General features: G+C 35.2%; 1 protein-coding gene across 8 annotated transcripts in view; it reads right to left on the reverse strand.

Moving 5' to 3' along the window:
* CBLB (Cbl proto-oncogene B) overlaps positions 1-19,881 on the reverse strand; it is a 221,157-nt gene that overhangs the window by 42,426 nt on the left and 158,850 nt on the right. For all 8 annotated transcript variants that reach the window (XM_042956253.1, XM_015544975.2, XM_007098582.3 and 5 more), the window contains 3 exons: positions 12,398-12,583; positions 10,454-10,822; positions 2,687-2,781 (listed from right to left, as the gene is read on the reverse strand). In XM_042956253.1, the coding sequence (XP_042812187.1) occupies positions 2,687-2,781; positions 10,454-10,822; positions 12,398-12,583 (650 nt within the window). The remainder of the gene's footprint in view (positions 1-2,686; positions 2,782-10,453; positions 10,823-12,397; positions 12,584-19,881) is intronic.

A 19,881-nucleotide genomic window follows, 5' to 3' on the forward strand; every position in this document is an offset into this window, starting at 1 on the left:
GGAAATTATCTCTATAATATAATCTATGTCATGTAAAAAAAAGTCTAAAAATGTCAAAATGTTGAAACTCTGGACATGGATATTTGGAGTGTGTAGATGCTCGAATTTACATATTTGTTAAATTTTTGTCATTTCTAGTTTCCATATTTTATACAATGAACAAATGCCACCCATATAGTCAGAATAAAAAAATTGAAGAGATAAATGTGCAATGAAAAGTCAACCCTTGCATTGTTAACTATGGTTAATTTGCAGCATGCAAAACAAAACTAATTTGCTGTTAAATCTGCATTGTTTAAGTATTTCTCTGTTTAAGTAAAGCAACTGCACTGTTTCTGAGGGAAAAATCAAGAATAAATGGAGAGAAAATATACTTACAAGGACTTACAAACTGAAGTACTAGAAAAATGTCAATACATTACACTATGAATTTATTCTTACTTTATAGGAGAAACACGTACCTAAAATACATACGAAGCAAACTGCAACCTCTGCTTATCCCACTTGCCAACATGAATTTAATAAACAGAATGTGAAAATTTAACCTAATTGGCAAGGTTTTATTTACTTTGTTTTCTGACGTTCTCTGAATTATCAGAATTAATTGAACTTAAGATATTTTATTACATATATTCAGAGTTCATCTGAGGCTATGATATCATATGTTCTTACTGATTTAGAGCCTACTATACAGAATATGTGTATTTGCTTCCAACTTTTATGTCAGCTACATTATCTGGCAGTTCCCAGAAAAGTTACCACTGGAGAATGCTCCAATGAGCTTAGTTTCCCACTGTCCCCTGAATGATGGCAAACTTCACACTCTTGCTGCTTCTCATCTGCTCCCTTTTTGAACTGTGCCTATTCTCCATGACTCAGGAAATTTCCATCTCTTTATGAAACATCCTTGACTTCCAAGGTCTATAACAGTCTTTCCTCCAAGTGAAAGTAAAAACTAACAACTAGAATTGTACAAGTCAACATAATGTTCTCCAGAGGTTTCATGTGTGTTAATTTTATTTTCTAGAGTAGAGTGCAAACTTCAGGGGCTGGGTTTAGCTTATCCTTCTTTTGCATCCATATGTATAGAGGATCTCAGTGACCAGCAGAGAAAGGAGTGAAGATGCTCTAAGACTTTCAGTTGGAAGTGAGGATCTTACCCGATAATCAACCAAGTAACCACATATTTGTGATATATGCACCACACAGCAAAACAGTAAAGTGTTAGGGAAGAATCAGAAAAGGACAAGAAAAATATTTTGCTCTCAAAACCTTATAACCTTTTTTTTAATGTGAAGAAGCATTTTAAAATTAGAAAACAGTGGAGCAGAGTACATAATTAAATGTAGACAATAAACTGTAGGAAGAAGACTGAGAATTAGTCTTACCACTTATTATCATTATGAATGAAGAAGTCAGAGAAGTTTTCATAAAGAAACAGAGCCTGAGACATGGACCTATAGAATAAAGATTCTGAAAAGGTGGTGCATAGGAGGAAGCGGCTTAAAAATTCACAAAGCCAAAAAAAAATCAAGACAAGATTGGAGGGGAAACATTAGGAATTACTGAACAATATTTTAGTTGGGTAAAATTCTGTGGATCTTACTGCTAGCAGAAGAGCATAGATTAACTTAAAAGGAAAGAAAAAAACAATGCTGGGTTTTGAGCAGGAAACTGATCTGGGGAAAGCAGAATTAAAACAATTCAGCTGTGTAAACAAAAAATATTGGAGAAAAGGCAGGTAGCCTGATTTAATATAAAGAGTGGAAAAATTGGAATTAGGAGACTTGGTTTTATCCTGGTTTGACTTGGGTACCTATATTAACTAACTGCCTAATGTGCTTCTTGTGTCCCCATTTTTCAAATGAGATAACCCAGGTTAACTTATTTTTCAGTTAATGCATTTTAAAATCCATTGATATTAATTCTAAAATCATAACACATCATCCATCATGTCTGTTCTTCCAGACATCCAGCTATGAAGCAACAGGGAAGATTAGCTGACTATAAAAAACTTCAAAAGAACAAGCAAATAGGACTTACTGGCTGAATGGATTCAGAAATTGTGAAAATTGAAAGAATCAAAGATTAATTTTCTGATATCACACTGGATAGTTGGGATAAATGTGACACCACTTGGGAAGAGAGATAAATTGAGGGGAAAGCGCACCGCGCTACTCTGTCCTCTTTATTTTTATTTTTGAGAGAGAGAGAGAGAGAGAGCAAGAGAGAATGACCACAGGAACATGAGTGGGGGAGGAGCAGAGAGAGAGGGAGACAGAATCTGAAGCAGGCTCCAGGCTCTTGAGCTTTCAGCACAGAGCCTGATGTGGGGCTCGAACTCATGAACCGTGAGATCATGACCTGAGCTGAAGTTGGATGCTTAACTGACTGAGCCACCCAGGCACCCCTGCTCTGTCTTCTTCTTAGATACAAAGAAGACTCAAGTTCTCTCTCCCTGTTGTTCCATATGCAACCTCAGAGTTTAGGTAAGTATCACATATGCTGTGGTTACCAGCAAAGAATCAGGAAGGACCTTGATTTCTGGTACTTTATAAATCTGGCTGAATCACTTTTATTGATGTGTTTCTATTCACCTTGTACTTTCTGTATTGAGTACCTCATATCGACTATTTACCATATCCGTATGCATGGAGAGATGGTCTGCAAATTCAGTAAAACTCACTTGATGCTAGGGAGAAGGGCAGCAGCTGGAGGAGGAGGAGAAAGCCGGGGAGGAACATCATATTCTTCACTTCCCAGGTGACCATTGGAAAAGACCTGAAAGGAAATCCAAGGGTTCATTTAGAATTTAACTTCTGGAGGACCTTAAAACAGTAGAAGCTCTCAGAAAACCTATAATTTTGAAAAGAATATGTAATTTCTGTTTATTTAAACAAGAGCAATATCATATAATTTACTTAGCAGTCAGTTGCACCATAGTGATTATTCACCACCACCACCCAAAGGAACACCAAGTTATATGTAAAAAGTATAATACAACACGATTCTTAAACACATTGAGAAGGAATGCGTACTATAATTTCTATAAAACAGATACACACAGCTTGATACACAGATGGTGAAATTCCCCAAATAACCATCAGTTTTTATTGAAAAGTTACCATTCTCCATAGGATTCAGGGAAGAAAAAGCAGTACCAGTGCAATTCTTATTTCAATTCTCCCAAATAAAAATGTTCTAAATTATATCTCTCTGGGGTTAACAGAACATTTTTAAACTTCTTGATAAAACCTTACAGAAATGCCTTTCATCTTTCAAGGCTGAAGCATCAACACTATTGGGAAGTAGAGCCAACCTGCTCTTTCAGAGCGCGTGCAATTTTAACCAGAATTTTCAGTGTGAACACCACCAACTAAAACAATTACCTTGCTCATAAGGTACTGGCAGAGAACCAGTGTTTTGTTACTCAGAATCAGAAATTCTGATTCCCAGGTTTCTCAGTTACACTACAGGGATTGAGCAACCGTGCTTGTGACTAATCCGAGAACTTGAAATGAAAGCAATTAAAAAAAGAGAAAATAACTTCATATAGACATATTCACACACATACAAAAAAGATTAAACCTATTTTAAAATCTTTAAGTAATTATTAGTGTTTTATCATGGGGCGCTCACCTCAACTCTTACGCATTCATATTTAAAAGATAGGCTTAAGTTGGAGCAAAAGGCTATAATGTAACCTGAATAGACCTAAAGCCCCATCAATGACCTACCAATTTCTTTTCCTCCCCCCACATTTCTAAAATGCTGCTGAAGCTTTAGAATGCAAAATTGAAAAGCCCATACCTTCTCTATCAACTTAAAATAAGAAACATGGTTTAAAGAATACATTTGAAATACATCAATATTTGCATTTCAAAGTTACACAATCTAAATCTTATGGCATTGAAGTTTCACTCTAAAAACTAGGACCTGTGCTAGAGTTCCAATGTCTCCTTTGCGCGGCTCCCTCATTCGATGCGCTATTATAGTTACACTATGATAAAACAGATCCTAAACACGGTTTCATTCTGAATTCCATGTTCCCACCTGTACCCACTTCACTAGACTTAATCATTTTAGCTGCCGCTAAAGGAGCTGAGGGAGTGCAATAAATTACAAGTTGGGCTAAAAATAAATATTTTATGTTCTCTGGAGATTTGAAAAGCCTGTTTAAAAATAGGAGAAAACAGTAATTCCTCAAATGTGCGGATGGATAGCCATCGACTGAAGCAGTTCGCACTGAAACCCCACAGATTCAGGCCTTCTTTATTCAACTGAGGAAACAACTTTTTCCTCTGTCCCAAATCTACCGCAATTCCACTGAAATTACTACCAACATAAATATTCTTATACTATTACTCCTCTGCCAAAAAAATAGAAAAACAAACAAAAACAACAAAAAAACCTTTAAGACCTCTTTCCTAACAAATTAAAGATAACATAGTATAGAATTCAAGACTCCGTATTATTGGTTAGAATCTACACTGTCATAATTTCACCTACCCTGCCTATTCTCTCTCTATTCTATCCATTGAAAATGGACTTCCTTCGCTATGCATATTTTCTCTAACTCATGCGGTTCCTTCCTGTCGTGTCTATAAAAACACCTACTAATCTTTTCATGTCTATAGCCAGTGACCTTCTTTGTGTACAGCTTTCTTTATTCCTTCTTTTACACTGCATCTCAATTTGATTTTTTTTTTCTTCTTGAGGATCCCATATTGTATTTTCTGAACACTTCTCTTACGCCTTATCTTTTAGTTAATCATACACCTGTCTCATTCTCACCACACTACACTGTGCTTTATTCATTTTGTATTTCCCATGCTGTCTTGAACATCCTAAGTACTCTTACAGCTAAAGGAGGTTGAAGAATGAGGAGACATTAAGGTAAGTTTGGGCTTATGGAAGAAGTTTAATCTGAGTTATCACACAACTTACTATAAATTCTAGGTTATCCTAGATTAATATTTTTCTATATGCCTCAAGACAGCATTTGTTACTAATCTTGGAAGTCCGAAATGTCTTATGATTCAACTGTTGTCTAAATATTAAGCTTAAGGTGTTTGAGATCCTTGAGATTCAGGGAACACATTTGTGATAATCGTAGCACAATTAAGACAAACCTTTTTATCTGTACAAAACCCCAAACACAACCCCTTTTCCCTATCCCACACATGTAAACCCACACAAAATCTACCCCAAAAATATCACTATAGTTTGTCCTTCTACACCATCAGATTGGCAATGAAGCCAGTGAACATAGAGGACTTATTTCTTGATAGACAGCCCTTGAGATTTAGAGATATGTTTGAGGTCATTCACATAAACATGTGCCTCTCCACCAAAAGAGCAAAAGCCACAATCTCAAAAAAAGGGGAATCTTTCGATGCATTTATCTAGCAGCATCTTCAAAAGATTATTGTACACAGGGTCATTTTAGAATAATGTCACTTGAAGTAACATAACAAGTCAGAGATAGTTTTTATCACATTAGAAACAGCAGTATTCTTAACCTTTCGAGAGAAACCAATAAAGATAGCTTAACACGTTAGCATCTAGATCTAAGTAGATAAATCTCAAGTTTCCAATGATGTTTTAAAGCATTTTAATGCAAATATTTTCACCTCAGCTAATTAAAACAAACCAACAACAGTAAGTATCTAGCCAACAAAATACTTATTAAGGGACAGGTGTCCTATTAAGGGACAGGTTTCTAGAACGCAAGAATTTCAGAGAAAGGAAACAGTACTATAGGAAAGAAATCTCTTACCAATAATACAAGATAAATAAACCTAGTAATTCTTAGCTTGCAGCTTCATGTTAAAAGTAAAGGATTACTTTAGCTAATCTGATCACGCAAGGTAGGGGTGGGGGGATAGGGAGTCGATGAAAGTCACAGGGAATTCTTACACTTCATTTTAACGATGAGCTGGACAGCTCTTTCCCTAACAGCTCTGTACAGGTAGGAAATGCAGTAGAATTTATTCTTGCTGTCCTTACCATTTGCCAAGCAAAGATGCAAATCAAAAGGGCAAATGCCTCTAGTGGATGATGGGAAGTGGCACAGGGACAGAGGACACATGATGAAGGAAAGCGAGGTGTCACTTCATGTACAGGGTGTCCATTTTATGAATTCCCTTAAGGTAGGTATTCCACAGGTACACTTAATTCTAATGTAAACATTTGGTGCTTATTTGGGTTTCTTTAAAATGGGAAGATGATATTTAATTTGAAGTATTACCTCTAATGAAAATAAGTCTAAAGGATAGTTGCTCCTATTTCACACAAGAATGCATTTGCTTACAATTAATTGGGGAGACTGATGGGTTATGTGAAGGTACATCAACTTCTAGATATCTAGATCCCCATGCCCTTTATTCCCATGATAAAATGTTCTAAAAACTGCATACTAGGTAATAGGTATGGAGGGCGAGGATACATTGTAACATTTACCATTCTCATTAAAAACAGGAGGAAAAGAAATCCTATTTTAAACAAGGAGATTATATTCTACCTTTGGCTGAAGGCCAGTGCTGGAAAAACACATTAAAAACTGTTTTTTTAAAAAAAAAAAAAAAAAAAAAAAAAGGTGGAGGGCACCTGGGTGACTCAGTCAGTTAAGTGTCCAACTTTTGGCTCAGGTCATGATCTCGCAGTTCATGGGATCGAGCCCTGCATCAGGCTCTGTGCTGACAGCTCAGAGCCTGGAGCCTGCTTCGGATTCTGTGTCTCCCTCTCTCTCTGACCTTCCCCTGCTTGTACTCTCTCTCTCTCTCTCTATCAAAAATAAATTACATGAAAACAAATTAAAAAAAAAACACCAACAAAACAACTGTTTTTCTTCCTTGTATGTCACGGGTGTTCTCTTCCTCCAAGCCCTCTCCTGCCCTGCCCTCACCCACACAAACCCAGCACGCATACGCTCTCTTGCTTCTATCATCAGCTTCAGTACTGTACTAACTTAACAATCAAGTGCTTACCAAGTGCTCATTAGGAATTATGCTAAATAAAATGAGAGGAGAGAGAGACAGAGATGATGGTTTTGGTTTTAAATTTATAAAAAAGAAAGGACAACTATTTTGAATGAGGATGCCGAGTGTTACAACTTATACTGCTACTTCGTGTCTAGTTGTTACTTTTGGTTTTATTCCAGACCTGAGGTGTATGAAGATTTAGATATTTGGAGAGTGATTATTTTCCCAAGATACTAGGTACTATTATTCTTCCACTTCATAAAGTAAGAAAAATAAGAGAGACATAGCAAGAAACAGACTCTTAACTAAAGAGAACAAACTGATGGTTACCAGAGGGGAGGGGGGTGGGGAGATGGGGGAAAGACATGATGGGGACTAAGGAGTGCACTTGTAGCGATGAGCACCAGCTGGTGCATGGAAGTGTTGAATCACTATATTGTACACCTGAAGCTAATATTACACTGTATTAACACTATACTAGAATTTAAAATTAAAAAAAAAATAAATACTTTTTATGTTCTAAACAAATCTATTCATTACAAAAAAAGGTAAGAAAAATAAGTGGACTTGGGAAAAAGGTGTAGGAAGTTGTTTGCATCCACAAAGCCAGCAAATTCTAGAGCAGGAAGTAAAATTCAGTTCTGATTCCAGGGCCTGGTTGATCTGTATTGATAAGATTTTTAGTAATGTTGAAATGCAGCTATCGGGTTTGCTTTATCCTTATCATTTTCCTTCTGCCTGAAAGGGGCTGAACAGTTCCTCTGCTACAAAACATTGTTAAATTTGAAAGGGAAGAGAACACTGGGATTCTGGTCATCCTTGAACATCAGAAGGGTCTCGCACAAAGAACACACTTAGAAATGTGAAATTAAGTCAGTTTGGATGGAGGACATGCAAAGATTAACAAGGTGAGAAAAGTCCAAGGCAGGATCAAAGAAACTGAGAAGCACAAGTCCCAGGATGGACTCAGTCTTCTGTCAGATGTTAGTTAGTTGAAGCCAGCCTCTTACTCCTCCGGAGTGAAAAGAGAGGAGTGAGGCTTTTTCTACTTTATGTAAATAATGATGTACCTTGCAGTCTACTGAAGTTCCTTCGTAAAGACAATAACAGAGAAAAAGAGGAGACATCTAGTTCATAGCATTTATTACATTAACTACATATAAATCCTTCTTTATAATCCACCTTAGAAGTTGAACAACTAGACTGAAGTCATAAATCTTATAAGTCTCATTTTGGTTAAAACTTCATGTCTAGGGGCGCCTGGGTGGCTCAGTCGGTTAAGCGGCTGACTTCGGCTCAGGTCATGATCTTGGCAGTCCGTGAGTTCGAGCCCCACGTCGGGCTCTGTGCTGACAGCTCAGAGCCTGGAGCCTGTTTCAGATTCTGTGTCTCCCTCTGTCTGACCCTCTCCTGTTCATGCTCTGTCTCTCCCTGTCTCAAAAATAACTAAAACGTTAAAAAAAAAAATTAAAAAAAAACACTTCATGTCTAGTTGTAACATGAAATTAGCTTAGAGAGTATAAGCACTGCATTAGTAATACACACAACATATGAGATTAGACCTTAAAGAATCTTAATGAGGGTTATTTAGCCAGAACTAAACAAGATTAAAATCCAGCTTTCTGTAAGAGATATTTTGCAATTTACTCAATGTTCTCTGGGACAGTAACATGTATCAATGATCAGGACATGAAAGTTCGGATAGAAAACATTTAAAGGAATCTTCATAACTGAAGTCACTATTAATATTTCATACCTATAATTAATAAAGTAAAATTTCATACCTATAGCCTAAGAAATTATAACCTCAATTTAAAAAATGGTAACCTTCCATACAAAATTAACATCCAGTGTTCTAGGGCTTAGAAGGACAGGTTTATATTCGTGCTAAAACTGTATAACATATCATGTAAAATAACCCTGAAATAAGAGATCTTCACTGAATTGGCTAAGATAATTATAAGTATTTCCACAATCCATTCAAGAAATAAATTGTAATATGTTGCTGAGATATAACCATTCAATTCACGTCAGAGCCTGTTCTGACACTTCTCAAGACAAGCATGATCATGTATGAATGAAAAGTAATAGAGGTTGAAAGGAAAAAGAAATTATGCAAAAAACCTAAAAAACAAAAAATGAAAAAAACCAGCCGGTCCCTCCAATCCAGATTCCAGGTTATGGAATTCCAGGTTGTGGAAATATACATTTGAGCTTGATAAGCATTCCATTTTCAGAGAACATTACTAAAAATGCTTTTGTAGGTACTTTTTCTTCCATTTACATGTTTAGATAACCTTCAATGAAACTTTTAGAGATCTTCATATCTAAGACAGATGAGAGACTGAACTCACCAAGGTGAGTCACTGGCAGAGTCATGGCAAACCCCCTCCCCCCCCCCCCCACTCTTCCCCTTTCTTCTGAATGCCACACTAGACATTGGAGTCTTCCTATCCTGGAGACCCTAGAATATCACTGAGGTTAAATATTACCATATGAACTTTCCATTATCACCCAACGATGACACACAAACACGTGTGTGCACACACATGCATACACCACACAGAAGCTGAATGTGTGTCGTACTTCACACTTTTTGTTCTTGAATATATGGTTAACTCACCAACTGCAAACCGTTATTTTGAAGGAATTGATTGCTGTCCTAAAACAACAAAGGTCAATAGAGAGGAATCAATTTAATATTAGTCTTCAAAAGAGGCAAAGCCTCCTTCAGCTGAGGGAAGATGGCAAGCATCTGATCTCACAGCCAAAAATACCATGGAGGGAGGCAAACACCAGAAACTATCAAGAATACCAAGAATTCTAAACTCATTGATTTCTGCTGCTGCCTCTCTGGTTCCCTGTACACTTAAATTTTTTCCTGGGTATTTAAATGACAGTGGTGATATCTTTCAAGCTAGAGCTCAATATGTGTGACAGCCTTTCAGTTTTATGGATAAAGAACCTGCTTTGTGAGAGTGATTGGAAGTGGTGTTTTTACGTAAGGGAGAAGTTCATTTTACCTGGATGCATAAGGCATCTGTCCTTGGCAACCATTCCAATGACTGATTTACGACACGCTATAATTATTCAACTGTTTTTCAGATTAGATAGAACCAGGACAGCTTAAAAAAAACAATAGTGCTGATTCTCCCACCAACAAGTTATTAATAGGAAAAAGTTTTGGCAGATGAAATAAGAGGAGGTGAAATAAATCTTTGGCAAAGTGTCTAGTCTCTTCACATTAAAATTAAATCATTACTCTGAACCTTCTTCCTGACTTCTTTTAAGTTCAAGTTTTAATGAGCTCCTGATTATTTATAACTTGGAGATAATTAAAGACCTTCAGGGAAGTGCCACACCAGGCAAAAATCCCCCAAAAACAAAAAACCATTGCCCCACCTTTCACACTACCTCCTATCAGAAGAGTTTGAGCAGCCTGGTTAGCTTCTGCTTTGCTTATTTCTTACCTTGGCTCCTTCTAAAGGCAAATCATGGCGTCTGTGTTTCCGCATAAGCACGGGGTCAGAGCCCACTCTACTGTGTCTTCCATTCACATTTGAACTTGCTGTGATTCCAGGCTTTGGAGAGCCATCCCCTAAGAGTCGACATCCCACCACCGACTGATTACTCCCAAACACCTCCCGAGGGCACCAGGCTTCAAGAGGCATTGGCTGGTCTCTAGAAGGCACACTTTCCGCGTGATGGAAGTGACGACTCAGTCTATTGTCAGGTGGGATTGGGGGAGGTCTCTCAGGTGGAGGCGGAGGAGGATCTCGTAAGGGAGGAGGAGGTGCGGGGAGTGGTTTATCTTGCTTTCTCACCATGCAAGGAGAAGACTGAAGAGATACAATAGAAAAATAAATAAGTTAGAAGTTGTACTATTGATGCAGGGAAACATGATTTCTGGACTCGTCTACCATTGCCTTTGTTTTCTAAGCCATAATGAAGTTTTATTAGATTTCTGTGTCATCTTTTAATGTTTCTTTTTATCATCAATTAATGACATTTTTAAAAATTAATGAAAATCTTGTGTAAATATATCTCATTAGAACTTTTTTTTTGTAGAAGATGAATACATAAACTCAAATGTTAAGGACTATAAACACTACACAGGAAAAAGTAGCAGGGCATCAAAATTATATGATGATTTTGACTGGTTGACAGTAAAATAATATTTAGTCGTTTATTTATTTACACTTTTACACAATTTAGGAGACATAAAAAAAACTATCAAAGTTGTTGTTGTTTTACTTTTTCAAAGAGCAACTTGATTTGTAATATCTCTGAGGGACTGAAAGTATAGGTTCTGCCATTTTTGTGTTTCCACTGCAACATAAAGCAACTAGTAAGGGGAAAACTTGCTCTGATCTTGTCTTTTATAGTTATTACCAGAAGAGTGGAAAATCACAAGTAATAGAGCGGCATTATTTATAAAACTTACTTGGATTTTTATGGATCCTTAAAATGGAAAAATATTGGTCTAATTCTTATATGGAAATATGAACATATATGCACTTGAATTGAATCTATGTGCTTTTTATGATTTTATTTTTATTTACATGGTTCATCTGATGAATGATTTTGTGTTTTTATGGTTAGAAAATCGTACAGAAAAAGGGAATGTGTTTACATAATTCTATGTTTACACCATTCTGACTAAACACCATCCAAAAAAGTCTTAATCTGATCTTAAAACCTAAAAATCTTAATGTGATCTTAATTGTAACTGAGATCAAACACTACTAAAATGTCGTGCTTCTGACTCATTTTAGACTCTAAAGCATATTACCAAGTGGAATTAAGTTTTTAAATCGTATATTTGATAAAGCAAAATATGCCGTAATCAAATTTGGAAAAAGAATTCCACAAAACTAAAATAAACTGCGGGCTTAGATTTACACAGTTAGAATTATATCTTTAATATTAAGGAGTAATATAATTACTTTGCAAATACTGTAATTCTTTGCAATTAATTCCTTCAGGTGAAGGTGAGTCACCCTGAAACACATATCTTAAAGCCCTTATGCAAATATACCCCCATCATATTTTTCTTGTCAGGACACTATGAAAATGAGTGTCAAATATCATTCAATAAAAGCATGCAATTTATTTTAATACATATAATGATTTTTCAAAGTCCATTTTACAGAATAACTATACTGACTCTCCTCTGCATTTTTACAAATCAGGGAACTATTCCAGACATATACTCTCTCTGAGTAATTGTGCAACTTTTATAGTAATAAAGCAAAAAGAGGACAGTGGGCTCACCACAAACAAAATGAGGAACATGTCAGAGTTCTACATCAACAATTGAGAGCCCAAGAAATACAAGTAATGGAATTCAAAGGAACCTGAGCAATCAATAATTGTCACTTACATTCTGTGTGTTTCTAATAAAATCAGTTTACCTTTGGTGAACCAGTGGGGCTGCCACAGGGAGACCGAACTATGCCTTTCTGAATTAAGTCCAGGCGAGGAGGCACTGGTGGCAGGCTTAGATGTGGGATCTGGAGAGGATCTGGATGCGGCTTTCTTCTCTGTGCAAGGGGAGAGGATCCTGGTGATGTAACTGGTGAATTCTGCCTGTCAGTGCACTAGAATAGAGAAGGACAAAGATCATGATATGATGTGTAAAGTGTATGCCTTTCAGTTCTTAACGAAGACCTTTGGTTTCGAGAAGGTGTCTGCCATTGAACATCTGTTAAAATAAACTCCGTTTACTCAGATTAATAGATGGAAAGCGCTCACATTGTCCCTCAAGGGCAATATTACGTAAAGAATAAATGGATAAGTTTTTCCTGCATATTACAGAAAGGGTCTAGGAAAAAAGAAGAGCAAAAGCATAGTTTAAAACTATGCAATCAAATGCAACAATCAAATGCAAACATCTCCAGCAAAAGCCCATCCACAGTTTATGAGGAAACCAGAAATACACAATGCAGTGATGCACATTGCTCTTGGTTTCTGTACTATGGAATTTTCTTAAATCTTCAATTTACAGTATATGCTAGAACTTAGAAGTCATCTTGTTCCATATAAAATATGTATCCAGAGCATACTTTCCTACAAACCAATTAAATCAGGCAGAGTTTCAAAAATAAAAATGTGTATTTAAAATAAAAACAGCCTAATTGTTTTTTCCTGTAGGACTTCACATGGAAAAGAAAGCCTCAAGTTTTTATTTGCTACAACAGGTTTCTACTTTGTCTGGCAGATAAAATGGCATCAAAAAGCCAGTAAGATGTACTTTGATAAACCCTTTTTATTTTGTAATTTATCTTTTAATGTGACATAACTTGATTGCAATTTGGTATAAAAATCATACTAACTAATCAAATAGCTTTACCAAGGTAAACAATATTGTCATGAAATATCAGGCAGTTTCCTTTTCAAGGCTAAGCTACTAGCTCTTTGGAGATCTAGGCTTGATTTTTATACCTACTATACTTTGATAGTCATCTATTTCCTAATGCTATTATTTTTAGAGTTTTAAGCTGTTGTTAACCCATTTTTCCTCTATCAGTCATTTTTATAAGAGCAGTCAATGTCAACAATTGACGATTTAATTCAAACTGCGGCAATAGTGAGACAGATTCAGCCATTCTGTCTTTATCTGACAGGGGATGATAGATTTTTGTTCAAAACCACACTTAGGTACATTGTGTAAGGCTTTTGCTAATGAACTAAAATAGGGGTTTATCTGGTGTTTTTCTCATGATTACACTCAGGTTATGGGGATTTTGAAGGAAGACCACGAAGGTCAACAAATATTTTAACAGCATCATATCAAGGGTCCACGCTATCAATATGATTCATCACTGTTGATGCTGACCTTGATTACCTGGTTAAGGTACTGTCTGTCAAGGTTTCTTCACTGTAAAGTTACTCCCTTTTTCTCCCCCTGTCCATACTGTACTCTCTGCAAGGAAGTCACTGTGCACAGACCACACTTAAAGGAGTGGGAAGTTACAGTCCCCATTGTAAAGACTTTTTAGATAAATTTGAGTGGCTACAAAAGCTTCTAGACCATACCTCAGATATGCCTGAATATTGTCATGACATTGCTAAACTGCTAATTCTTTGCTTCTTTCTGTCAAGGGTGCCAAGTAACTAAAATAGGTCAATAAATTTACCCATAATTTTACATGACAATTTTAAGAACCTTTCTTTCTTTTTAGTAATTTCATGATTCTTTTTTATATGTCTTACCCTATGATGAAGCAAAAAAGTAAAAAATCTTAACTGCCACTAAAATTAGAAGAGAAAAAGTAGAAACTCTGTAGTCACAATAAACTGATTCTAACGCAGCCATCGATTCTTAACAAAATAAAAATTCTATGCAAAAAGCCATGGAAGTCTCAGATGGTCAGGAATTTGAACCTTCTGGATTAAAAACAATCCAGAAATGATCATACACAGAACAGAAAGAATTCCTGATGTAAACTATGCACATCACAACATCATAGTATTTTGAGTTAGGAAATGTCACAGGACCTCTAATTCTCCACAATTCCCATTAGGATAAATTACATTCTCTGAGAATTAGCAAAACCATTACCTGATAAAAATGCTTTGTTGCTCTGGTTATTATCCTTTACAAAAAAGACTCAAGAAGCAAAACTATCAACAGTTCCTATCCCAAACTACATACACAGACACATGCACATACACATACACACACAAACACACACAGGGAGAAAGAATATTAATGCATAGCACTTTATCCATTTAGTTGTTTGCAGGGAAATTTTTCAGTGCTAGGTGCACACATAGCAGACTGCTTATGAATAAAACCTCTGCTCCTCTGAGCACTTTTCTTTCACAACTATCTTCCTGCTTCCCTCAATACCTGAAAAAGAGAATTCTGATACAGGCAACAACCCACCATCACTATTGGACCTTGACTTCTGCTTTAATTACTAAATTTAAGCAGTTACCAAATTCCTAATATGTTTAAATAAAGGGATGGATTTGATGTGTGGTGAGTGAACTGTTAGATATAGAAAGGGTATACTAAAAATCCTCAGGACAGACATTCATACCAAGTGCAGCAATAACCTTGAACCTTAGATATCTCCAGATAAGCACATTCTCAACAGCTTTGTGAATGTAAGTGGAAGCAGACCTTGCCTAAGCACAATTCATACTGTACTCTCAAGGTGATGATATACTGTCTTCCTGAAAAACTAATTCATTCTGAAGCATTACAGTATCTGTAAGTTGGCTTAGTTAGAAGAATTTTATGGAAGATGTATTTGTATATGAAGAAACAAAAAATATTTCATCTTTGTGATTATGTGGACTACATTCACCATAACTCATTTATTTTCCTGAGTTCCCCTGAATTATATTAAAATCCCCTTGTAAGAGAAGATAATTAATAATGCCCTTTAGATAATCATGCATTACTCTTTGCTGAACCTTTTGCTATCTCTATGAACAAATCTGTAATTAAGAGATTTGCATTAAAACTAAAACTTTGCATTAACTTTTGTGGCTGGTAAAATTTCACGCTAACGGTGAACATTTGTAAACATTCTTAGTAGACATTTTTAGTAGATGGTTACATAAATGGCCCCTTTTAATTTATTTGAATAACCGTCATTTTTCTTTTCTTCCTATTTGATAGTCTGAGGAGAAAAGATACCTAACACAATGTTTCACACCTCAGCCCATAATTAAATTCTTAGATGAGACATTAAAAATTCATGACATCAAGTGATTAATGCAATGTAAAGAATAGAAAGTGGGTCCTTTTTGCCTGTCTGACAATAAAGAGAAGCACAGATTAGATTGATTTAATGTGGACCCCAAATTATTTCTCCTTTAACTACACCTCTATTTCTATATAATATTTGAATATTTAATGGTCTTTTAAAGGACTTTGATTCTACAGTATCAGAATTTCCCCTTGTATAGGTAGGAACAACAAATGCCTCTAGAGCTGAGCTGTGACAAAGGCATATGGTCAGTCATATTTAGTCTACAGATCAATATTATTTTCCAAATAGATTCTACAATCGGACATTCCCCTCAGCTCTTCCTCCTATTTTCTTCTACAGATCTAATCCCCATCCCAAGATCACTCAGGCCATATATCTTCCTCTTCTGATGTGTGATAAAGGGAGTTATTGGGGAAAACAACAACAACATACAACAAACCTGAACTTACTCTCTGGCTAGGATTTAAATTCTAAATCTATGAACTATGCAAACTTAGCCACCTCTTACTGATTTGCTCAGCATTCCTCATAATCACTACAATCTCCATTCTGTATAGAAATGCAGATTTAATACATGTACATAAAACCTCAAGTAGAAGAGTAGGAAAACATTTATTTAATCCTGAATAATAACAGTTAAGTATTTTGTTGCTAGGGAATTGGAATATGTGAATTTCAGATGTGGCTACCACTCAAACTAAAGTTCTAAAGTCAACTGATTATTAAAAGAAATAACCACATAATTAAAAAATAACCATATAATTAAACATATAATCCGACTTCCTACACATATATTTTCCATATATAATATGTGAATTTCAGCTAGAACTTTAAAATGTCATATAGTCTTGTACAAATCACCCACTTGTTAATATTGTTACCTGTAGATTAAAAAATAAGGTTAAATCTATTTTGTGGAGACTTTATGGGATAATAAAATTAAATGAAATATGAAATAAAAGCTGCTACAAAACATTTAATTTTTATTTGGACGATACAGTTAGGAGTATTGACTCTTTGATACAGAGGTGATAGAATGCAATCTATTACATCTTCAAAAGTCCAAAGTTTGCTTATCTTCACTACCGAGAGATAATTCTACTAGAGATATTTTTAAACCAAAGTTTCCCCACCTTTATTTCTTATTTTGTCCTAGACAGTGCTAGATAGTTCTCACTACCAGGTCTAAACAAATTCAAGTATCCAAACAAATAATTAGACTAAAGTCTTACAATACGTTCAGACGTCAAAACTGTCATTTGGATTATTTATAGTTATTAATTTTGACCATTAGCACAAAATTCTAGAATGTAATAAATTTTTATTTTTTGCCTCTTGATCTGGAGAACATGGTAACTATAGAAATAAATAATAAGAGAAAAAGTAGTAAATTCTAGAATTTAACATAAATTTTTTTCATCTTGATCTGGAGAACGTGTCAAATACAGAAATAAATAATAAGAGAAAAGGTAGTACAAAGTAGGTTTAAAAGTTTAGGGTCACACATGTTGTCCGACTGTTCACCATAATAAATAAGTTTTACTGATTTTGGTGCTCATCTCCTTATATCTTTACAATTGTATTTTCACCATTCCACTTTTTTTCTCATTATAAAGAACACAATTTCACCGCATAAAATTGGGAATTATAGGAAAATATATAGAGGTTTTGAAAACATGTACACAGAGCCATTGGTGATGTTTCCTAATCACATACACAATTTTTAATCTACTCTATGCTGGATGACAGTGTTATACCGAAGGAATTTTAGTGGCCACTAAACATTCTTCATGAATGTAATTTTAAAGGGTGAATTATATGGATATACCAACATTTACATAACTATTTCCTGCCATGAACACTTGGGCTATTCTCAAATTTTTTCTACTATAAAGTAATAACATAAAAAGGTCTTTCATGATATACATTTTAATTTTTTTGTAGATACTTCATTTAGTTAAAAAAACCTTTTTATTTAGTATAATTGACATACTTTTTTAATTTTTAAGGGAAGAATCACAGAATGTTAAAAAAAATTTTTTTAATGTTTATTTTTGAGAGAGAGAGAGAGAGAGAGAGAGAGCGAGCAGGGGAGAGGCAGAGAGAAAGGGAGACACAGAATCTGAAGCAGGCTCCAGGCTCTGAGCTGTCAGCACAGAGCCCCACGCAGGGCTCGAACCCATGGACCACAAGATCATGACCTGAGCCAAAGTCAGATGCTTAACCAACTGAGCCACCCAGGTGCCCCTAGCATGTTTTGAGTGTAAGATAATAGGGTTATAACTAAACTCAGTAAAAGTTTATGAATATGCATAATATCTTTTGCTGCCCAGAGAGTAAAATCAATTTATTTTTCTACCATTTATGTGTGATGGTTACCACTGCACAAACCTCAAAAGCATAAAGTATGTTTAGTTCTGAATTTTTTGTTTACTTTGATAGTTGGCATTTTAGTGGCACATGTTAATGTTTCAATTTGAACTGCTTTAATAATTAGAAAAAACTGCAGTATTTTTGCCATGTGTATTTCTTCTTTGGGTTACAGTCTTTGTATGTTCTTTGTGTCATTATCTATTATATTCTTTTATGTACCCCTCATTGATTAGAATGACTTCTTTATATATTAGGATTGTGATTAGTTCTATGTTACAGTTGTTGTAAATACTTTTTTCCCCAGTTTATTTTCTAATTATTTTATGATAGAGACTTTACCTCTGTTCTTCTGGTTTTAATCTCCTAACGAATAAGTAAAATCTAGTTAGTATAATAAGGGGGCATATTAATCCAGGGATTCTTTAAAGGATCATGTCCATCCTGCCACTGCCTTAAATGGAGTCCTTTCTTTGTCACCCCTTCATTTTTATCTGTCTACCGTATTAAGTTAGAAATGGAAAGCTATGGAAAAATTAACGGGTAAAGTATAGGAAGTAGGATGTGGACATGGAATTAATTGTACAGAATTTATGCACCATATAAAACAACCATTTACATAAATACAACTGCAAGAGATGGGACGATGGAACCATATTTTCACATCACAGAATGGCTGATTCATAGAGTTTCATTCCTTTATATTGCTTTTGGGTAATTCTCACCTTTTTCTACTATTACACTTGCTTTTAGAATTTTAGAATAAATTCTCTTTTTTCATTTCAGCTCTTTTCAAAATATAAAAGCTGAACACCTTAATTCCTGCCTGTATTACCATCATACAAGCATATTCGTCTAACAATTTCTCCTCAGTTCTTTAATATTGGTAGGTGATGAGTATGTCTTTAACAAATTGGAATCCTGGTGCTCCACAAATTTGAAGACCACATCTGATTCCTTTATGTCTACATGCTTATCAATTTTTCCTAGCCCTTTGCTTCCTTGAAATGAACAAATGCTATTCTTTATTTTTCTGACAAAATTTACAGAATTCTTTAGTACTTAGAAAAGGATGCTAATGATCACCACAATGAATAGGGGAATCCAAATTTGCAATTTTAACAGAAATTCCTGAGAGAAAAGGCCTGAGAAGTAAAGTAGTCAAAAGCCCATCTCAGCATGCTCAGCAATTACCAATAATAATCGGGGACTCATTCTATTTTAGTCACTCTTCATTTTATCCACACCTTTTAAAGAGCGATTTTATAAAACCTTTAATAAGATCCATTATTATGGAAATGGCAAAACATTGGTAAGAAACTTCAAACCCAGCCAGGCTATTATTAAAAACAGGACAAGAGAAAACCTCTCCAATTACTATTAAGATGAGAGTACTGACAATCCCAGAGATAATCAAAGTCAATTTTATATTATTTCTAACAAGATTTTTACTTAATGAATTTTCATATCTGAACAAGGTAGATACATGTATTATAAAGATGATGAGAAGGACTCTTAGAAGGTCAACATTTTTCTCTAAATAAATGAAAATTAATGAAGGACACTGATAAACCTTTTATCATTAAAATATAATATCATAAGGATATTTTCCTTGCTGCTAACTATCCTCTTGGTTCTTTTCTCATATTAATTTGTGAACATACAATCTCAAGTCTTTTAAATAATAGCCTATGCAGAACATTATTCAGAAGGTATCTATTAAAAAACACTTATCACACACAAATACACACCCATAAGTAATTATGACTCATGGTGTCTATTTTGGAATACCTGTACCA

Source organism: Panthera tigris, chromosome C2 (assembly GCF_018350195.1).
Source record: "Panthera tigris isolate Pti1 chromosome C2, P.tigris_Pti1_mat1.1, whole genome shotgun sequence".
Lineage (NCBI taxonomy): Eukaryota > Metazoa > Chordata > Mammalia > Carnivora > Felidae > Panthera > Panthera tigris.